Source organism: Macadamia integrifolia, unplaced genomic scaffold (assembly GCF_013358625.1).
Source record: "Macadamia integrifolia cultivar HAES 741 unplaced genomic scaffold, SCU_Mint_v3 scaffold453, whole genome shotgun sequence".
In the NCBI taxonomy this organism is placed as follows: Eukaryota; Viridiplantae; Streptophyta; class Magnoliopsida; order Proteales; family Proteaceae; genus Macadamia; species Macadamia integrifolia.
The window spans coordinates 33351-51886 of record NW_024870454.1 but is presented as its reverse complement, the minus strand read 5'-3'; the positions used below and the strand labels follow the sequence as shown (position 1 = coordinate 51886).

At 37.9% G+C, this 18536-nt stretch overlaps 2 protein-coding genes across 2 annotated transcripts; both read right to left on the bottom strand.

Annotated features, from left to right (window-relative positions):
• Nucleotides 1–1039: 1039 nt before the first annotated feature.
• LOC122068716 (phospholipase D alpha 1-like) lies at nt 1040–4038 on the bottom strand. The gene has a single exon (XM_042632596.1). The coding sequence runs from the start codon at nt 3709–3711 to the stop codon at nt 1267–1269; it is 2445 nt and encodes an 814-aa protein (XP_042488530.1). The 5' UTR covers nt 3712–4038; the 3' UTR covers nt 1040–1266.
• Nucleotides 4039–5294: 1256 nt separating this feature from the next.
• On the bottom strand, nt 5295–8332 carry LOC122068711 (phospholipase D alpha 1-like). The gene has a single exon (XM_042632592.1). The coding sequence runs from the start codon at nt 8060–8062 to the stop codon at nt 5609–5611; it is 2454 nt and encodes an 817-aa protein (XP_042488526.1). The 5' UTR covers nt 8063–8332; the 3' UTR covers nt 5295–5608.
• Nucleotides 8333–18536: the final 10204 nt, after the last annotated feature.

The following is an 18536-nucleotide window of genomic DNA, read 5'->3' as shown; positions in this document are numbered from 1 at the left end:
AAAAAAAAAAAAACTCATCAGGCAGCTGACATGTCAAAGAGGAGAGAATGAACATCATATACATTCTTTGAGCATAAAAACTATACTCCTAAACAATACCTCATTTTTGTCCAAAATGCAATAGATCAACCATTTTTTTTCAAGCCATTTCAAAGCGTGGAACATGGATCTCAGTAAAAAAAGGTGTGGAACATGGAATATCTTTTGCTCATGTTCACATTATTCTTAAGCTAAGTTTGGTATGCATTCTCGTAATAGATTATGGGTCTAAAATGCAATTTGACCTTGAGTTTTCTCTATTTTCTCACTCTAGAATGCATTCTAAATTCAGAATATCCATTCTAATAACGCATAAAAAACACAGAGTTAATCTAATTAATTAACCATGTTCGGATGCTCTTAGTTTGATAAGGTAACTATGTCAACCACCTTGTTGTTTAACACTGCACTTTCTTCAAGACTATGTCAAATAGATCACATTAATAATTTTCTTTTATCTCATTTCACATGCTTAGATTATTAAAACATTTGAATACAAAAAGCAGTTGTCCCATAATTTATTTTAGTTTTTAATTATTTAGGTATGTCCAAGTTGAATTGAACTCATGAGCTCTTAATCTAAAAAAAAAAATTAATCTATTTCAGTTTGTTACTGAGCCAACCCAAAACCAATCACTAAGGAAATTTTCGCATTCTATCCTTTTGGTTTCAGTCTGATTTGGTCCGGCTTCTATTGACTTTTTTGTTATTATAAGATTTGGTCCAGTCCAGTTTTTGGTTCACATGTATATATATATAAGAAAATTAATGGGAACTCCTGGTTTTATAAGGTTTTCAGCTTCTTTTCGGGTTACTATCAGTTCGGTCTGGGGTTTTATTGGGTTCAGTCTAGTTTTCAGTTTCAGGGGTTCTGTTTGATCCAAGCTGAACTGATTGCTTTCTGTCTGACCGACCGGTTCGGGCTGAACTTTGACATCCTTACGATCTACACATACCTAGTAAAGAAACTAGGCACCAAGAATCAAATATTAGACAACAGTTATCACACAATCTCATCAGTTAACTATCATTCTTAACAACTGCAACAAATACATTATACAACATTAGAACTTGTACACCCTATAATGTATTGAGGACAATTAGCTTCAGCACAAAGATTTGTAAACCAGGACAAGGGGATACTACTTTATTTCAGCAATCCTATCATGTAGTGAGGATCTGAGGAAGTGAATACAATACAATATATTATCTGAAAAATCCTAGCTACTATGTAGTTAGGATTGGGGGAATTAACAAAGATTTGGTACCAAGAACGCGAGCTTTCGTATCAGGGAAACAGTCGAATCCTGGAAGCGCAGTAACTTCACCATTGCTACCGACTTGAATTGGGTACCTAAGCAGATGGCCTGGTAGATCATGGTCTAAAGACTCTCTAGAGTAAATATCCCAGTACTCGTCGGCAACCCCATTCACCATCTGAACACATTCCAAACTCTCAGGATGGAGGAAGGATTTGTCAAGCATGCCAAGATGCTCATACCACAATGCCATTCTGAACCCATGGATCTGACCTCTTTCCCTTTGCTGGGTTGCTAGATGATGAGGTTGATATGCTCCCATGGCAATTTCGGTGTCTCTACCACCATCCATTGACCTCTGATTGAGGTTAGCAGAACCAACAATTATGTATTCGTCATCGACTATCATCATCTTCGCATGAACATAAATCATGAAGCGCCGTGCCTGTTGTGCTCTACTGTAATCAGTTCCATTCTCTGGTTTCTCTGAAGGTTCATATTCACCAATACTCATCATCTCTCTATTGCCAAGGCAAAAGAATGTCAAGTACTCCCTTGGGTCTGCCTTAAGCCTTTTAGCTTTAAGGGCCTGTGTGATATCAGAATACATCATTTCCATTGTCCTCCTCTGCCAATCTAAAATTGCTTGAACTGAATCATCTTCTGGAATACCTTCTGGCCACATAGGAACCACAACATAGGCAACAAACCTCTCACCTGCTTCAATCTTACTTACAATCTTGAGTGAGATTTCTTTTGGAATGAGATGCAGTGCACTGACATCTTCAACCTTGATGTCATGATCTGGCTTCCAAGAGAATGAGCTTCCAAGGAAATATTGATTTTCAATGTAAATGAATTCCTTTGCTCTTCGAATGGCATTGATATAAGCATCTTGAATGCTTCGGTCGATGATGTTGTTCTTACCGCTAACAAGCCCTGCTTCAGCTGCATCTTCAGGTGTCTGAGGGAAGCCAAATGCTGCACCACCATCAATGGATCGAAATAACTGAACATTCCATGTTTCATGGTCTTCGAGAAACGGGGATGAGGCTGGAGCGATGTCTTCAATATCACAGAGCTGAACAAGAAGGTTCTTACCACCTTGCTTCCACCATCTTTGCTCAAAGTTGTATAGGACATCCCAAGCTATGGGTCCTTCTAGTCTACAGTGAATATCATGCCAAGGCTCCCTTGGACCACCTTTGCGGATGGAAGAACCTTCGAAGTTGGGCTGACGAAAATCATCATGGTGAGATGTGTTCAAGGTCTTGAAAAGGGGATGGAAAGGTGTGTCATATCTCCCACCACAAAGATCAATACCCCCAACAAAGCTCACAATTCTCCTTTTATGCTTAGATGATGATCTGCTGGCCATGAGCATCTCACTGTCTACCACCACAATCTTCTGATGATGAGTGAACATTGTTGATATCTCAAAATCCTGAACAAAGCTATCACCAACATCAGGATCACGACCGCACAGAACACATTGAACATCACTGTTGCGGAAGAATTCTTCGGTTTCTGTGTCATGGGTGCCCATTAATCCTTCATTCTTGAATATAGGCACAGAAGTTCTGTCATGCCAAACAAGCATAAGAACCCTTACACCCTCACTAGCCTTCTTCTTGAGCAGTTCCCCAAGAGTAATCTCTCCTCCACGTTTTGGCCTCATCGAGTCCCTTACCAAGGTGATCTTAGTATATACAGACCACCCGGCTATATAAATCAAGTGCTTCGCATTACTGATCGCATCAAAGATGTCTTCCCAGCATCTATGGGGCTCATAGTACTTCCCTTCAGAAAGAGGGATTTTGGGGATGAAGTTGTTTGGGATATGAACATCTTGGTAAAGAGTAACCCTGCATCCCTCTCTCTGATTGAAGTATGTATAAGGAACACCAGGAAAGTTTGGTTGGTTGATTCCCCTTGACCAATTGAGGTCCTTAGTAACAGGAAAATATTGTAGCTTGACATGGATCTTTGAATGTCCATGAATAGGCTTATGATGTTCATATAAAATCTCAACCCATTTATCTATTTCTTTCCCACCAAGGATTTCCTCCACAGGTACATAAGCTCTTCCTATCAGTGTTGCCCCAATGGGATCATCATCTTTAACAGTGAAGATAATATGAGAAGCCATATGTGCACAGTAAATGTGAAAAGATTCATACCATTGAGGATGGACGGTTTCGCGTTCCAGCACTCTCGTTCGGCCAACTCTGGCTTTTCCAAGATCAATTGTTGCATACAGTTTACTAATCCCTTTGCCAAATCCTTTTTTATCTTTAATTTTCTGCACAAGCTTCTTCCAGAATTTTGAGCAGCAGAAATTTGCTCCCAAGTGCAGCTTATCCACCTCAAAAATGGTGGCATAGAGTGTGCCATGGATCAGAATCTGCTCCATTTTTGAACTCCAGCCTACTGCAATGATCTCCTAAACCACAAGAGACACCATCTCTTTTTGAAGCTGGAAGATATATGATATCTTTACAGAGAAGGTATTCCAGCTGAGAAATTTAGATGGAAGAACCAAGAGAAGAAATAACAATACCAGTTTGTATTAAACAGAAGAGTTGGTTTCCTTGGTTTTGAATTTCAGGTAATCCAATCAAGAAGTGGAGTTGTTAAGGGGAGTTGGAAAGAGCAGGAGATACCTGAATGTTATAGAATACATGCTTAATGAAGCACTTTCAAATAAGATTGTATCAGCTTCAGATATAACCCAATTGTATTCAAGGAAAAAAAGACCCAATTGTATTCAAGGAAAAAAAGAATGTCTGGAATAGGACTAGGACAATTTGGTCAATAGGAAATAAAGAAAAAAAAGAGAACAGTCAAAATCATATATATATATATATATAGAGAGAGAGAGAGAGAGAGAGAGAGAGAGAGAATTCCTATACCAACCTGTGACTATGTCCGTTGATTTACACCAAAGAAAGGATTGGGAAGAGTTTTTTTTTTTTGGGGGGGGGATTAAATTTTCTGATACTCTCCTGCATAATAGCTTCTCCACTTTATAATCCCAATGAAGCAATCTTGCACCCATAACTGAGATTCTAAGTCCCCTCCGCAAGCAACCAATCTTTTGGCATAGATGCAGGTCAAGCAAGGGATCTTTTGGCCAACCCAATTGTGTCTACTTTCTCTTCGCCCTTTTATTATGTAGTTTTAATGGGAAATGTTTTCTGTAAGGGGAATGTGGCCCCTGCGCCAGACCAGCAGGGGGTAAAATGATTGGCTCGCCACAAGTGAAAGGTAAAATAACTTCTGTGGATGCTATCTCGTGCACTCCCATTGGACCTCACGCACACGCAGGAACTGCACTACCCCACAGGAACAGTTCCCCCTTTAAGTTTTCTTTTGTTTTGGTTCAGTCTCATTTGGTATGATTTCAATTGATGTTTTTGTTATCAGCTTGTAACCGGACTACTATCAAATTCAGCTGGTCTGGTCCAGTTTTGGGTTTTCATTAGTACATAAGAAAATTAATGGGAAAATCCTGGCTTTTCGGATTTCGGCTTCATTTCGGTTTACTATCAGCGGGTCTTGGCTTTTATGGGGTTCAATCCGGTTTTCATTTTCAAGGTTCAATTTGATCTGGGCTGAAGCCACTTTCAATAGATCTTGGGTTTTCGGCTTCACTTTGGTTTACTATCAGTCCGGTCTTGGGTTTTATGGGGTTCAATCTGGTTTTCAGTTTCAGGGTTCAGTTTGAACTGGGCTGAAGCCACTTTCAGTAGGTCTGACCGACCGGTTCAAGCTAAACTTTGACACGCTTATGATCTACACAAACCTAGTAAAAATACAAGCACCGAGAGTGAAATATTAAACATCAGTTATTGCATAATCTGATCGATTAACAATCATTCTTAACTGTAACACATACATGATATAACATTAGAACGCAAGGAAACAGATCACTACCTGGTTGAGCGGCTCTGCACCTAGACACAAGAGTCTATGAAATTACCACGTCACCTCCTGTTAAATCAAAAAGTCCATTCGTGTTGATGCCCCTGCTTGAGCTCTCATTGGCTCCCGCACTGGTGCTGGGGGCACTTGACCAGGTAGCTTGTTTTTTCCCTAGAACTTATAAACCCTATAATGTATTGAGGACAATTAGCTTCAGTACAAAGATTTGGCAATAAAAGCAAGGGGATACTACTTTATTCCAGCAATCCTACTATACATGTAGGGAATATTTGAGGAACTAACAAAGATTTGGCACCATGAATGTGCTTATTACAATACTACAAACAAGGAATACAAGTGGAAATTACATCATCTGAAAAATCCTACTATGTAGTGAGGATTGGGGGAAGTAACAAAGATTTGGCACCAAGAACACGAGCCTTTGTATCAGGGAAACAGTCGAATCCTGGAAGCGCAGTAACTTCACCATTGCTACCGACTCGAATTGGGTACCTAAGCAGATGGCCTGGTGGGTCATTGTCTAAAGACTCTCTAGAGTAAATATCCCAGTACTTGTCTGCAACCCCATTCACCATCTGAACACATTCCAAACTCTCAGGATGGAGGAAGGATTTGTCAAGCATGCCAAGATGCTCATACCACAATGCCATTCTGAACCCATGGATCTGACCTCTTGCCCTTTGCTTGGTTGCTAGATAATGAGGCTGATATGCTCCCATGGCAATCTCTGAGTCTCTGCCACCATCCATTGACCTCTGATTGAGGTTAGCAGAACCAATGATTATGTATTCATCATCGACTATCATCATCTTCGCGTGAACATATATCATGAATCGCCGTGCCTGTTGTGCTCTACTGTAATCAGTTCCATTCTCTGGTTTCTCTGAAGGTTCATATTCACCACTCCTCTTCTTCTCTCTATTGCCAAGGCAAAAGAATGTCAAGTACTCCCTGGGATCTGCCTTAAGCCTCTTAGCTTTAAGGGCCTGTGTGATATCAGAATACATCATTTCCATTGTCCTTCTCTGCCAATCTAAAATTGCTTGGACTGAATCATCTTCAGGAATACCTTCTGGCCACATAGGGACCACAACATAGGCAACAAACCTCTCCCCTGCTTCAATCTTACTTACAATCTTTAGTGAGATCTCTTTTGGAATGAGATGCAAGGCACCAACATCTTCAACCTTGATGTCATGATCTGGCTTCCAAGAGAATGAGCTTCCAAGGAAATACTGATTTTCGATGTAAATGGAATGCTTTGCTCTTCGAATGGCATTGATATAAGCATCTTGAATGCTTCGGTCGATGATGTTGTTCTTGCCGCTAACGAGCCCTGCTTTGGCCGCATCTTCAGGTGTCTGAGGGAATCCAAAAGCTGCACCACCATCGATGGATCGAAATAACTGAACATTCCATGTTTCATGGTCTTCGGGAATTGGGGATGATGATGGAACAATGTCTTGTAAATTGTTGAGCTGAACAAGAAGGTTCTTCCCACCTTGCTTCCACCATCTTTGCTCAAAGGTGTGTAGGACATCCCAAGCTATGGGTCCTTCTAGTCTACAGTGAATATCATGCCAAGGCTCCCTTGGACCCCCTTTCTGGATGGAAGAACCTTTGAAGTTGGGCTGATGAAAATCATCATGGTGAATTGTGTTCAAAGTCCTGAAAAGGGAATGGAATGGTGTATCATATCTCCCACCACAAAGATCAATACCCCCAACAAAACTCACAATTCTCCTTTTATGCGGAGATGATGATCTGCTGGCCATAGAGGGCATCTCACTGTCTACCACCACAATCTTCTGATGATGAGTGAACATTGTTGATGTCTGAAAGCCCTGAACCAAGCTATCACCAACATCAGGATCACGACCGCACAGAACACATTGAACATCACTGTTGCGGAAGAATTCTTCGGTCTCTGTGTCGTGGGTGCCCATTATTCCTTCATTCTTGAATATACCCACAGAAGTTCTGTCATCCCAGACAAGCATAAGAACCCTTACACCTTCACTAGCCTTCTTCTTGAGCAGCTTCCCAAGAGTAAGGTCTCCTCCATGTTTTGGCCTCGTCGAGTCCCTCACCAAGGTGATCTTAGTATACACGGACCACCCAGTTACATAAATCAAGTGCTTCGCGTTACTGATCGCATCAAAGATGTCTTCCCAGCATCTATGGGGCTCATAGTACTTCCCTCCTGAAAGAGGGATTTTGGGGATGAAGTTGTTTGGGATATGAACATCTTGGTACAGAGTAACCCTGCATCCCTCTCTCTGTGTGAAGTAAGTGTAAGGAACACCGGAAAATTTTGGATTGTTGATTCCCCTTGACCAATTGATATCTCTAGTAACAGGAAAATATTGTAGCTTGACATGGATCTTTGAACGTCCATGAATAGGCTTACGTTGTTCATCTACAATCTCAACCCATTTATCCATTTCTTTCCCACTAAGGATTTCCTCAACAGGTACATAAGCTCTTCCTATGAGTGTTGCCCCAATGGGATTATCATCTTTAACAGTGAAGATGATATGAGAAGCCATATGAGCACAGTAAATGTGAAAAGATTCATACCATTTAGGATGGACAGTTTCGCGTTCGAGCACTCTTGTCCGGCCAACTCTGGTTTTTCCAAGATCAATTGTTGCATAGAGTTTACAATTCCCTTTGCCTAATGCTTTGTGTTCTTCTATTTTGTCCACAATCTTTGCCAAGAATTTTGGACCGGTGAAATTTGGGCCACCTCCCAAGTGCAGCTTATCCACCTCAAAAATGGTGGCATGAAGTGTGCCATGGAGCTGAATCTGTGCCATTGCTGAACTCCTGCCTACTGCTATCACCTCCTAAAGAAGATATCTTTACAGAGAAGGTATTCCAGCGGAGAAATTTAGATGGAAGAAGCAAAAGAAGAAATGATAATACCAGTTTAGATTAAACAGAGGAGAGAACTAGATTTGGTTTCCTTGGTTTTGAAGTTTCAGGTAATCCAATCAAGGAGTGGAGTTGTTAAGAGGAGTTGGTTAAGACCAGGAGGTGATAGCTGGAAGTTATATAAACCCAATTGTATTAATGGAAAAAGGAACAAAGAGAGTCTGGGATAGGAGGCTGGAAGAATACAATTTGGTCAATGGAAACTTCCTTGTGCCCATGTGAGCTGATCAATAAAGAAAAGAAGAAAAAAATCCCATGTGAATGCTTTCGCGGCAAATTAATAATGAAGGAAAAAAGAGAGAAACGGTCAAAATCATGGAGAGAGAGAGAGAGAGAGAAATTGATCATAGGGCAACCTGTGACTATATCAAGTGATTTTCACGATTGACATCCGCGCAACAGTTAGGTTGCTCCATTACAATTTAGTGGTTGTAGGTTGAAATCAGAAAACAGTTTTTTCGTGATGGGGTAAAAGGTTGTATATTTTATGACCCTCTCTGGATCCGTAACGGCAAGAGCCTTTTTCACTAGATACATCTTTTGATTCTAATCCCAATGAAGAAATTTTGCACCTATAATTAAGATTCAAGTCCCCTCTGCAAGCAAGCAATATTTTCACCTAGTTGCAGGTGAAGCAAGTGATCGATCTTTTGGTCAATCCAATTGTGTCTACTTTCTCTTCGCCATCATAGTATATGGTTTCATTTTTTTGGATAGACTATATGGTCTCATTTTAAATTAAAAATTTTAAACTAAGGAAGTCTGTAATTTGGAGAATTGGTCTTCAACACCCTGTTATAAGAAGTTTACCCACATACATAATTTTAATTTTATCTTTTAGACAGATGATGTGGCAATTCCGACCTTTAATAGAGAGGTTATTGTTTGAATAGTCATATGTCAAATTTCAAACCCTTATTTGATGTAATACCTTCCAATGCATTGAAAGACATCCTCAAGTATGCTCATCCACGTCTATGGTGCTCTGATGATCATAGATTTTCAAAGCTTTGTTTTACCATGTAGCAAACTCTGTTGTAACTAAACTTGACATGTGAACGAGGGACCTAAGACCTTCTTGTCTACGAAGTTTAGGTTAAATCTAATCTATTAGGTTGAATCTAATCTATCATATGGTAGTAATTAGCATTTGAAGTTGATATATCAGATTTATTCTTACCATGGGTCACCCCATATTTTTTTAATAAACCTAAACCTTGGTAGTTAACTCCTAACCCTAGTTTCTACCAAAAAAAAAATAAAAATTCCTAAGCATAGTTATCAGTATCAGTATCAGTATTAGTATTAGTGCACTATGGATTAGGTGTGGAGCTATTTCTCGCACAAGCTCAACTAATTCTACATGTTTGAGGACTCTTAACTAGACTTTTAATTCCCTTGTGCGGATCTTATGTTAATTCAATGGGTGTTTTCAAAATGCTAGATGGTCAAGTTAATTACTCTTCGTCACTACCCAAGAATGTAGTGTGGTCCTTTTTCTTCGTTCACACGTTCATTCGTTGACATGTAATCTTTTTCGTGCAAGAAGCGCACTAGAAGCCATACCAAGAATTCATAGGGGTTAGAAGAGGGACCCAAGAAGACCACAACCTTCTTAAAAAAAAGGGAAAAAATAATAATTCTATGACCTAGATGCCGTCAAGGAGACCAAGTCCCTGAAGCACTCTCTTAACGCCTAATAAAAAAATGCCAAGTATATGAAAGCGATACCTAATTCTATTGTTGGGGAGTCAGCTTTTTTTTTTTTTTTTTTTTTTTCTTCTAAAACAATTGTGGAGTGAGACAAGAACAACCTTCCAAGAGAAACTTATGGCTCATCTCCTTCTAGAAAAAATGATGAGGGAATGAGGAGTCATACTAGACTTTCCTAGAAAAACTTATGAATCTCCGTTCTAGATGAAAAAGGACCACTTTTCTCATTTTCCCATCCGTTTCTGCTAAACATTAGCAAATTAAAAAATTTGGAAATCATGAAGCCTTAGTTTGACTGGCTCATTCTTGTTCAAAGCTAATGACCATAACCCAATGCAACTACTTTTACTTGGTCCTGAGGATGGTGGATCCTATTATTATTATTTTTTTTTTAAATAAGTGGTCTTTCTTAGACTTGTTCTTGTTCTTAGTATTTTACAAAAAAATAATATAAAAAAAATGTTGTACCTATTGTGGTTTAATTAATAATTTCCTTTTGAAAGATATTTATGTGAATTGTTGTTAACAAAGCCCCAAAATATTGGAAATATTAATTGCTGAATGGTGCAGAGTATAGTTGTGCCTGCATTATTTGCCACATTGCCTGTCAATTAGGGAAATTGATTTCTTTTTTTGGACAATTCCTATCAAGGGCTTATCAGTCAACTAGGATGACAGCCTTCGGTGTCCCAACTCAGGGAAGGACGGTCAGCAGGGGAAAGAGGCGGTGGACTCAAACACCAGACGTGCCGGACGGAAGGCTGCTTCAACAAACAGTTCCTAACCAATTGAGCTAGGTAGTTGTTGGTAGAAAATTGGAATTAATTACCTGATAGAGGGGACCTTATGTTGCTTATGTGTGAAATTTGGTGGCTCAAGTCAATTGTATGGTTCACATTTTATTGTGTTTTTTTTCCTTTGTAAGGTTATTTCATGTGGAGAGAGAAATTGACCCAAAGGTGTTATTGTATCCTACCACAGTGACTTAAAGAGCCTTTTTTCATACATTATTTTATCCCATGAGAAAGAATTGGAATGTGCAAATATGGCAGAAAATTTGGGTCTCAGTCAACCAATAATGCAGCAAAAAATGCCACTACTGCTATGCTTAGGTGCACTCCACCAAGTGTGAACCAGCTTATGTAATTTTCTTTTGAATATAAAAAGATGCATTTTCAAGAAAAGATTGGAAGAAAGGTTCCTACACAATTAAGTTATCAAAAAAAAATGCTACTTATTTATCATGTGCAAGATGATTTGATATCGCAACTCTTAGATGGATAAGAAACTCTCTCAGTAGAAACATGTCAAATTTGATGTCTTATCTTAATCAAATGCCAATCACGTGAAAGTTTTTCTTTTTTTTTAACCAATCCTTGTTATTATTATTATTATTATTCTTCATTATTAAAAAAACGAATCCTTGCTATTCAAATAATTGTAGAGGAATTTTTTTTTTTTTAGTGAGGATTGTAGAGGAATTGACTTCTTCAAATAATTGTAAAACCAATAACTTGAAATTCACCCCATGACAAAGAGGGACTAATTGTGGATGTCATTGATAAAGGTAGGAACTAATGAGTATTGGAGTGGGTCTATCATATTGTCCTCTCCAAGGTATCAAATATCAATTTTTAACAAAAAAAAATATATATATATATAATAATAATAAAATAAATAAATAAATAAAGTATCAATATAATATTGGACAGCGTCTTGGAAAGCTGGTTTGAAGTGATCTTTTGAAGAAACGTTTTGATATGATTATGATAATGCAAAACCTTTTAATAATCTGCACCATGAATTAAGGATGTCAATAAATCGGTTCAGTCTAGTTTTTATTTATTTTTTTTTTTCGCATATGTCAAGTTGATTTTTGACATCCTTATCATAAACAATAGCAACAATTACAAAGCTTTATCCCAATTTATTGGGATCGGCTATATGGATCTAAGCATGGATCGTGAAAAAGGAAAAAATAAAAAGGGAAAAAAAAATCACAACAAAGTAGAACATAGCTAGGTTGTATAGAACATGACCTTATCATAGATAAGTAATAAATAATGATATCCAACCAATGTTAGGTTATCTTTATCTTTACAATGTCTTTGTAATTCAAATCTTTAATAATAAATGTAATGTTTGCCTTGAATTCTTGATCTGTTTTAAAGAATGACCCGCTCTGACATATATTGATAGTGACCTGCACGATCATGACCCGACTTGGAGGAGTATATATATGTACTAACATCTTGTTGAGCAATCATTGTAAGATTTAGGGTTTTTTTCGTATTAGGGTCTTTGGGCTAGTTTTCTTACCGCGGTTTGGGTGTTCTTGAGCGATCTCCATTGTAACATCTTTTTTACATAGTGAATCATCTTCTTCTTTGCCTGAAGACGTAGCACACCACATCGGTGTGTGAACCTCATTAAATATGTGTCATATTGTGTGGATCTATGTTTATTTTCTTCTCTGATTTTGGATTTGCACTTTTTATTTTTATTTTTATTTATTTATTTATTTATTGCCTCTTTCATTTTCTGATATGTTGTTGCCAATGCATGCAAATCAAGACTTCATGGCAAGTACCTTAGCTGAGATGCAAATGATTTTAATGATCTTAACTTCGGTGGTCAATCAGGTATCAAATAAAAGTCGAACCGAGCTGGTTCGATTCTGGTTAAGAAAATAGGCTCCTATTTGGTTTTAGTTCAGTTTCAGTTTCCATATATTGTATCTTGAAACCAAATCGAAATGAAACAATTAACTGAACCAATTGACATCCTTAATCAATTTAAAAGAAAACAAAAAAAAAATTACAATTCTATATTGCGGTCTCTATTAAAGTTTTCATTTTGCAAACCCTAAATGGCCTACAAATAGATCAGGTTCATCATGTAAAATTAAATAACCTACGTTATAATGCATTCTGATATAGTGGAAGATTCATGCCTGGTTTTGTGACACAAAGTTAATTCTCCTAGTTGATTCCCATTAAATCATAAGTTTATTGATTTTCCATCTCTAAATTTTGTGTTCTTGAATGACATTGTAAAGCTAGTACTTCATAACATACTAGGCAACTTTGTTGAAGAATTCATATCATCATACGAAATTAACATGGCAGACAAATATATTGTTATATAAACCTAATAAAAGGCCATAGATAACTATTTTTTATGTATTTGTTATTTTGCTTCTTCACTAGCAACTCGAAAAGAGGTTAATTTCATAAAGGCACATTTTTAAATATTCTCAATTTTTGCATCTTCAAGACTTATTGCACAAGGTAATGCAATATATACCATAGTTAGTTAAAACACATTTTAAATGAACTTTTTTTTTCTTGCATTTTTTATTTTTTTTAAAATTTTCTGAACTGATTTCAATTATAAGGTAGAAAAAGCCCAAAAAATAAGAAATGTTCCAGGTAGGAAGGCAAGAATCCTAACTTTCTTCCTTGACCAATGGATATCGGACCCTTCTCTCCATGCACAAGTGATCAAGTTCTTGACTCCTTTTCAAACTAAATAAATAAAAGAGAAAATTGCATTGCCACCTCTGAACTTTTGTTCTTATTCAATGCCACCCCCTGGACTTTTTGAAACATCAAAAACCTTGAAAATTCAAAAAATTCTAAATCAGTCATTGCCGTTAGTCATCCCCGTTAAGTGATGGAATAATGGTTATTTTTTTACAAAATGCCCAAAACACCCCTTCAAGATGATTTGACCACCTTACCCTTGCCCTTTCTTCTAAACCAAAACTTGCAACTGTCGGGCATATATAGTCGTCGTCGTCAATTATACCTTCTCTGTTTCTTCACCAGCAATGGTTCGTTGTCGTCTTTCTATACCTTCTCTTTTTTTTGGAAGAAGGGACAGGGGTAAGGTGGTCAAATCACCTTGGGGTGGGGGTGTTTTGAGCATTTTGTAAAAAAACTAACCATTGTCCCATCACTTAACGGGGATGACTAACGGCAGAGACTGATTTATAATTTTTTGAATTTTTAGGGGGTGTCTTTGGTATTTCAAAAAGTCCAGGAGGTGACATTGAATAAGGACCAAATTTTAGGGGTGGTGATGTAATTTTCTCTTTATAATAAAATAAAAAATCCCAACTCTTCAATTCATGTCTATTTGCTGTTATCAATAATCAATAGAGTATTTGTTAAAAAAATTAACTACTTGTTATGATTACAATTTGTTGATTGATTTGATGTCTCAAATAATCAATAAAGTTTTCAAATCAAATAATGATTTAATTGAAAAATAGGAAATTCTTAAAATTAAACACTTTTAATGATTCCTCATGAATCCCGTGTGCTCGAAGAAGTGTGAGATTGGTGAATCTATCTTATCAAGTCTCTTCTAGTCTTTCAGGCAATTAGATTAGCTAGTTTTTTTAATATACTCATTTTGTTTCAGTATGGGGAACTAAGGGTGCAACAGGGCCGGGTTGGGCCGGGCTTCTTAAAACCTTAGCCCAACCCTAAGCCCCCTTAAGTGGACCCAAACCTGCCCTGACCTTGACTCAAGGCCGCAAAACTAATTCAGACCCAACATTTCAAGGTTCAACCCAACCCTGATTGGCCTTGATTTTTCAGGGTCAGACCGAGATGACTCTGACCCTGACCCTGATTGACCCTAGTTTGCCATTAAGGGCCCGGTAGACCTTGATCCTGACCCTGTAAAATATGAAATAACTAAAAAATAAAAAATATTCAAAATAAAGAGGAGATAAAAAAACAAAAAACAAAAAAACAAAAAAACAAAAAAACAAAAAAAACAAAAAAACAAAAACTCAAAATCACAAATTACTTGTCATGAGAACAATTTCTTAAAGCAGACATTCAAACAATACAAAAAACTCCAACTATTATAGTAAACAAAGAGGAGATCATCCTAAGAAAACAAATAATCCAAAAAATTTTAATTATTTGTCATAATAAACAAAGAGACCATCTTAATAAGCAAACAATCCGAAGATCTCAAAACCCTTGTCATTTTAAACAAAGAGGAGAACCTCCTAAGAAAACAAAAAATCCAAAATCAATATCAGAGACAAAAACCAGGCCCGGGTCAGGCCAAAATCAGGGCAAAAAATCAGGGTAAAAAAATCAGGGCCAGGTTCAGAGCTGGCTGGGAGGACCAAAGATATCAACTCTTACCCGCCCTGACCCTGACTCAGGGTCAGAGATTTCAGGGTTGGACCGACCCTAAGGGCCAAAATTTTGGGGTCGATACTTGTTCATGATCAAGGTGGGCCTAGTGCGAGTTCAGGGCATTATGACCAAACTTGCACCCCTATGGGGAACCTAATTAAGGTTAAGGAGTCATTTTTTATTGTGGGTTAAAAAGGAAGCAAACAGTTGTGCGATAGCAAACAACAAGAAAGCTCCCAGCGCTACTAACATGATAGCCAAAAGAGGCCAATGGGAAAGAAAGTGCAAACGGTCCTGTCTGCTGGCTTTAAGGGAGGTATCTCTGGAGAGTCGAGTAAGGCCTCAGGCTTTGCACCACCTCTAAGTTAAAAGAGACAATGATATGCGTTCACGTGTTGACCACGTCTCTCACACCTTAAATTTTTCCAAGCATTTTTTTTTTTTTGCTAAAAGACTTTTTCCAAGCATGCTATATGCTTGATGGTCCTTTATTCAAGCCTATTATTGTAACAAGTTACTAAGAAATATGGCGGCCTTTCTCAAGTAGAAATTCTTGAGGTAAACACGCCAATCTACTGAAGTAACTCTTCTTCCTATTCTTGACGTTTTAAGTTCACTCAAGTATGATGGCATAGGAGATGCAGCTACTCATCCATAGGAAATGCAACACAATAAAAGAGTTTGTTTTGCCACACAAGATCCTCGAACCTATCACAACCACAATTTGTGGCGTATTTTCCTTCTCTTCCTTACCAGAGCTCATTTGCTTTGGTCTTCTTTGGAAGATCTATTATTTGGTAGTAAAGAAGGGTGTAACTTAGAGCCTGCCATAGTCTTTAAGAGCACCTCCTTAGATTTCGAGAATGGTTACTAGGAGTTTATTGCATGGATTTCTTTGTCAAGCCTAACGGTTTAAGCGTTTTGGAAAGGGATCATTGAAAATAAGACTTTAGGTGCACTTGGGTGAAGGACTACCATTAATATTCACCCAAAGATCCTTACAGAATTGGTACAAACGAGAAAGAATTGCAAGTAATATGATTCAAGATCAAGATATTGATTCTTATTCTTCTTATCTTGAATCTTGGAATTGATGGAATGTGTGCTGATAGATGAGATGGGCTAGTCTTGTGGAACACATGTGGAGAGGAGAGCCTCATCCAATATTGGGGAGACATCCACCCAAGTATAGACTTGTTGAGCCATTAGACGCACTTAAGGTGATGAGTTCCTTATTTAGTCCATGTGAGTCGGGGCCATATTCAAGGAAAGTTGCACATGTGGTTCTGGTTGGGGCTTCCTTAAATATCTAATAATCTGCATTCTACTCTCTATGAGCACACCTCTCCTAATGGTTGCGGATTTATTCCCGAATAATATTTTTAGGAGGGATGGTTTTACATAATTCCACCAAATCCTTCTATTATTAAGCCCGATTGTTACCATTTCGATGTGTTTCGATTCTTAAATGAATTGCTATGAGGTTTTTCCTGTTTCAATTCCATTTTTCAGACTTTATCAATTGAAATTGATTGTATATGCCGGTTGAAGCACACATCGGAATATTCGAACAAAACAACAAAGGCTGTTGGGGAAGAGACAACAACAAAAGCACAAGTCTCCATTGATCACCTACTAGCAGGGGATTTTGAAAATGCCTCGTCCATAAGTTTGTTTATCATTGGAGCTAAGTAGCAAAGAAGAAAGTCCTTCCACCACTAGGGTGCTCGTCAATCATTAGAACAAGCAAGTAGTAGAGGGACCACCTATATGAGTAAGCTGGTCATAGAGCATCATTGATGGTAGACAAAACAAAGTTTTGGTTTGGTTGTTAGATGCTTCTAATCAACAGAATAGGAAGAGGGGCATGCACTTCCATTTTCTTCATTAGCCTCTTCGCTTCTTCGCCTTCATATAACAAAAAGTATCTACCCCTTAGGCCACCAAACTACTACGAGAGTTTCGCATTTTGAAGCGCTAGTATCGTAGGGCAATCAACTAGGCCAAGTCATAAAGGTTTTGATGACTAAAGGTTCATAATAGGAATATGACAGTGAAGGTGGTCACAAATTAGATTGGTTGTAAATGAGCGCATGCTAATATGCAACGGTGCTTTATGATTAGCTATCGTTCATCCGTTGATTGTTCCCTAGGGCCAATCATCTAATTCGCTCCAAAATGCAGGCATAGTTCAGTAGACAAAACAACTTTATCACATCCGTGCACCCATCAAATGGCAGCCCTTTCAGGGGTTCCTTAGGGACCTATTCATTCTACTTAGATTGATTGAACTCAGAAAGCCTTCCATTGGTAGGTGGTCATGTTTTTCACAAGATTTCTCGTTACTCATGTCAGCATTCTTATTTCTGATATAACCAGGTGTTGTCACAAAAAACTTTCCATGATTAACAAAATGTCCCACTACTAACACTTGAAAATGCTACTTTCAAGGTCTCATCGGTACGGTGAATCACTTGGTGAGCCCTAATACATTTTCGATGTCCACAGTAGCTTTATGTATAGGAGTCAAAATAGGAATATGGCCCTCCATGGCATCGGGTAATTATTCATAAAGTTAAGGAGGCATGCCATTAATCCATCACACACAAAATAAGAAATAAAAACTGAATCCATTATTATAAATCAAGTTATTTTGAATATGTTGATCAAATCCTAAAATTCAAAGTTACCAGTTTTCCAATAAAGACCCAGTAGTCCTAATAATAAACCAAATTCTCCTACACAAATAGTCAAATTGCACAAAAACGCTTTTTGACAAGCATTTTCCGTAATGGGTCAAGTAAACCAAAAACCTATCAAAAAATAGAAGCACATTCCAACTAATACCTTGTGAGCTATTGCTTTCTTTAAAGGATGGTTGCTTTCAGCCGACCTTTTGGTTGTCATCGCTTGATCACTCCCTTTTCCACTAAGTGATTACTTAGGGATACAGCTAGGTTTTTTTTTTTCTTTCATCTCTCGACTTTGGATCTTAACACCCAAAAAGTCCGTTTATACAAATGATGATGGCTTGTATTTAGAGTTTCCCTAGTAGTGGTTTGATAAGAATGGGTGGGAGTCCCACTTTGTTAACAAACATCGAGTTTGGAGTTGGATCACCATGGATATGAGACTATTGAAGTCAAGTTTGGAATCATTGTGGTTGTTTGTCAGTAGATTACCTAATTGGAGAATCACCAAGGACTTTCATCAATTCAACTCGCTCCCCAAAGCATCACACTTCACCTACTTGATCAAGGAGAATATAATGAGTCTCTCTAGATAGAATGAATAGCTCTGTAGGATAGTAGGGTGTCCAAGTGTGATTTGATTAGTTGAATCGACGAACGAAGAAATCGCCTATTTGTTGTCCACAAAAGAAAAGCGAACTCGTACGCTATTGATCATGCCAAACATTTCTTAAGAATTTATATATATCAATCATTCCAAGTGACACCAACATCACTACCATGGAAAA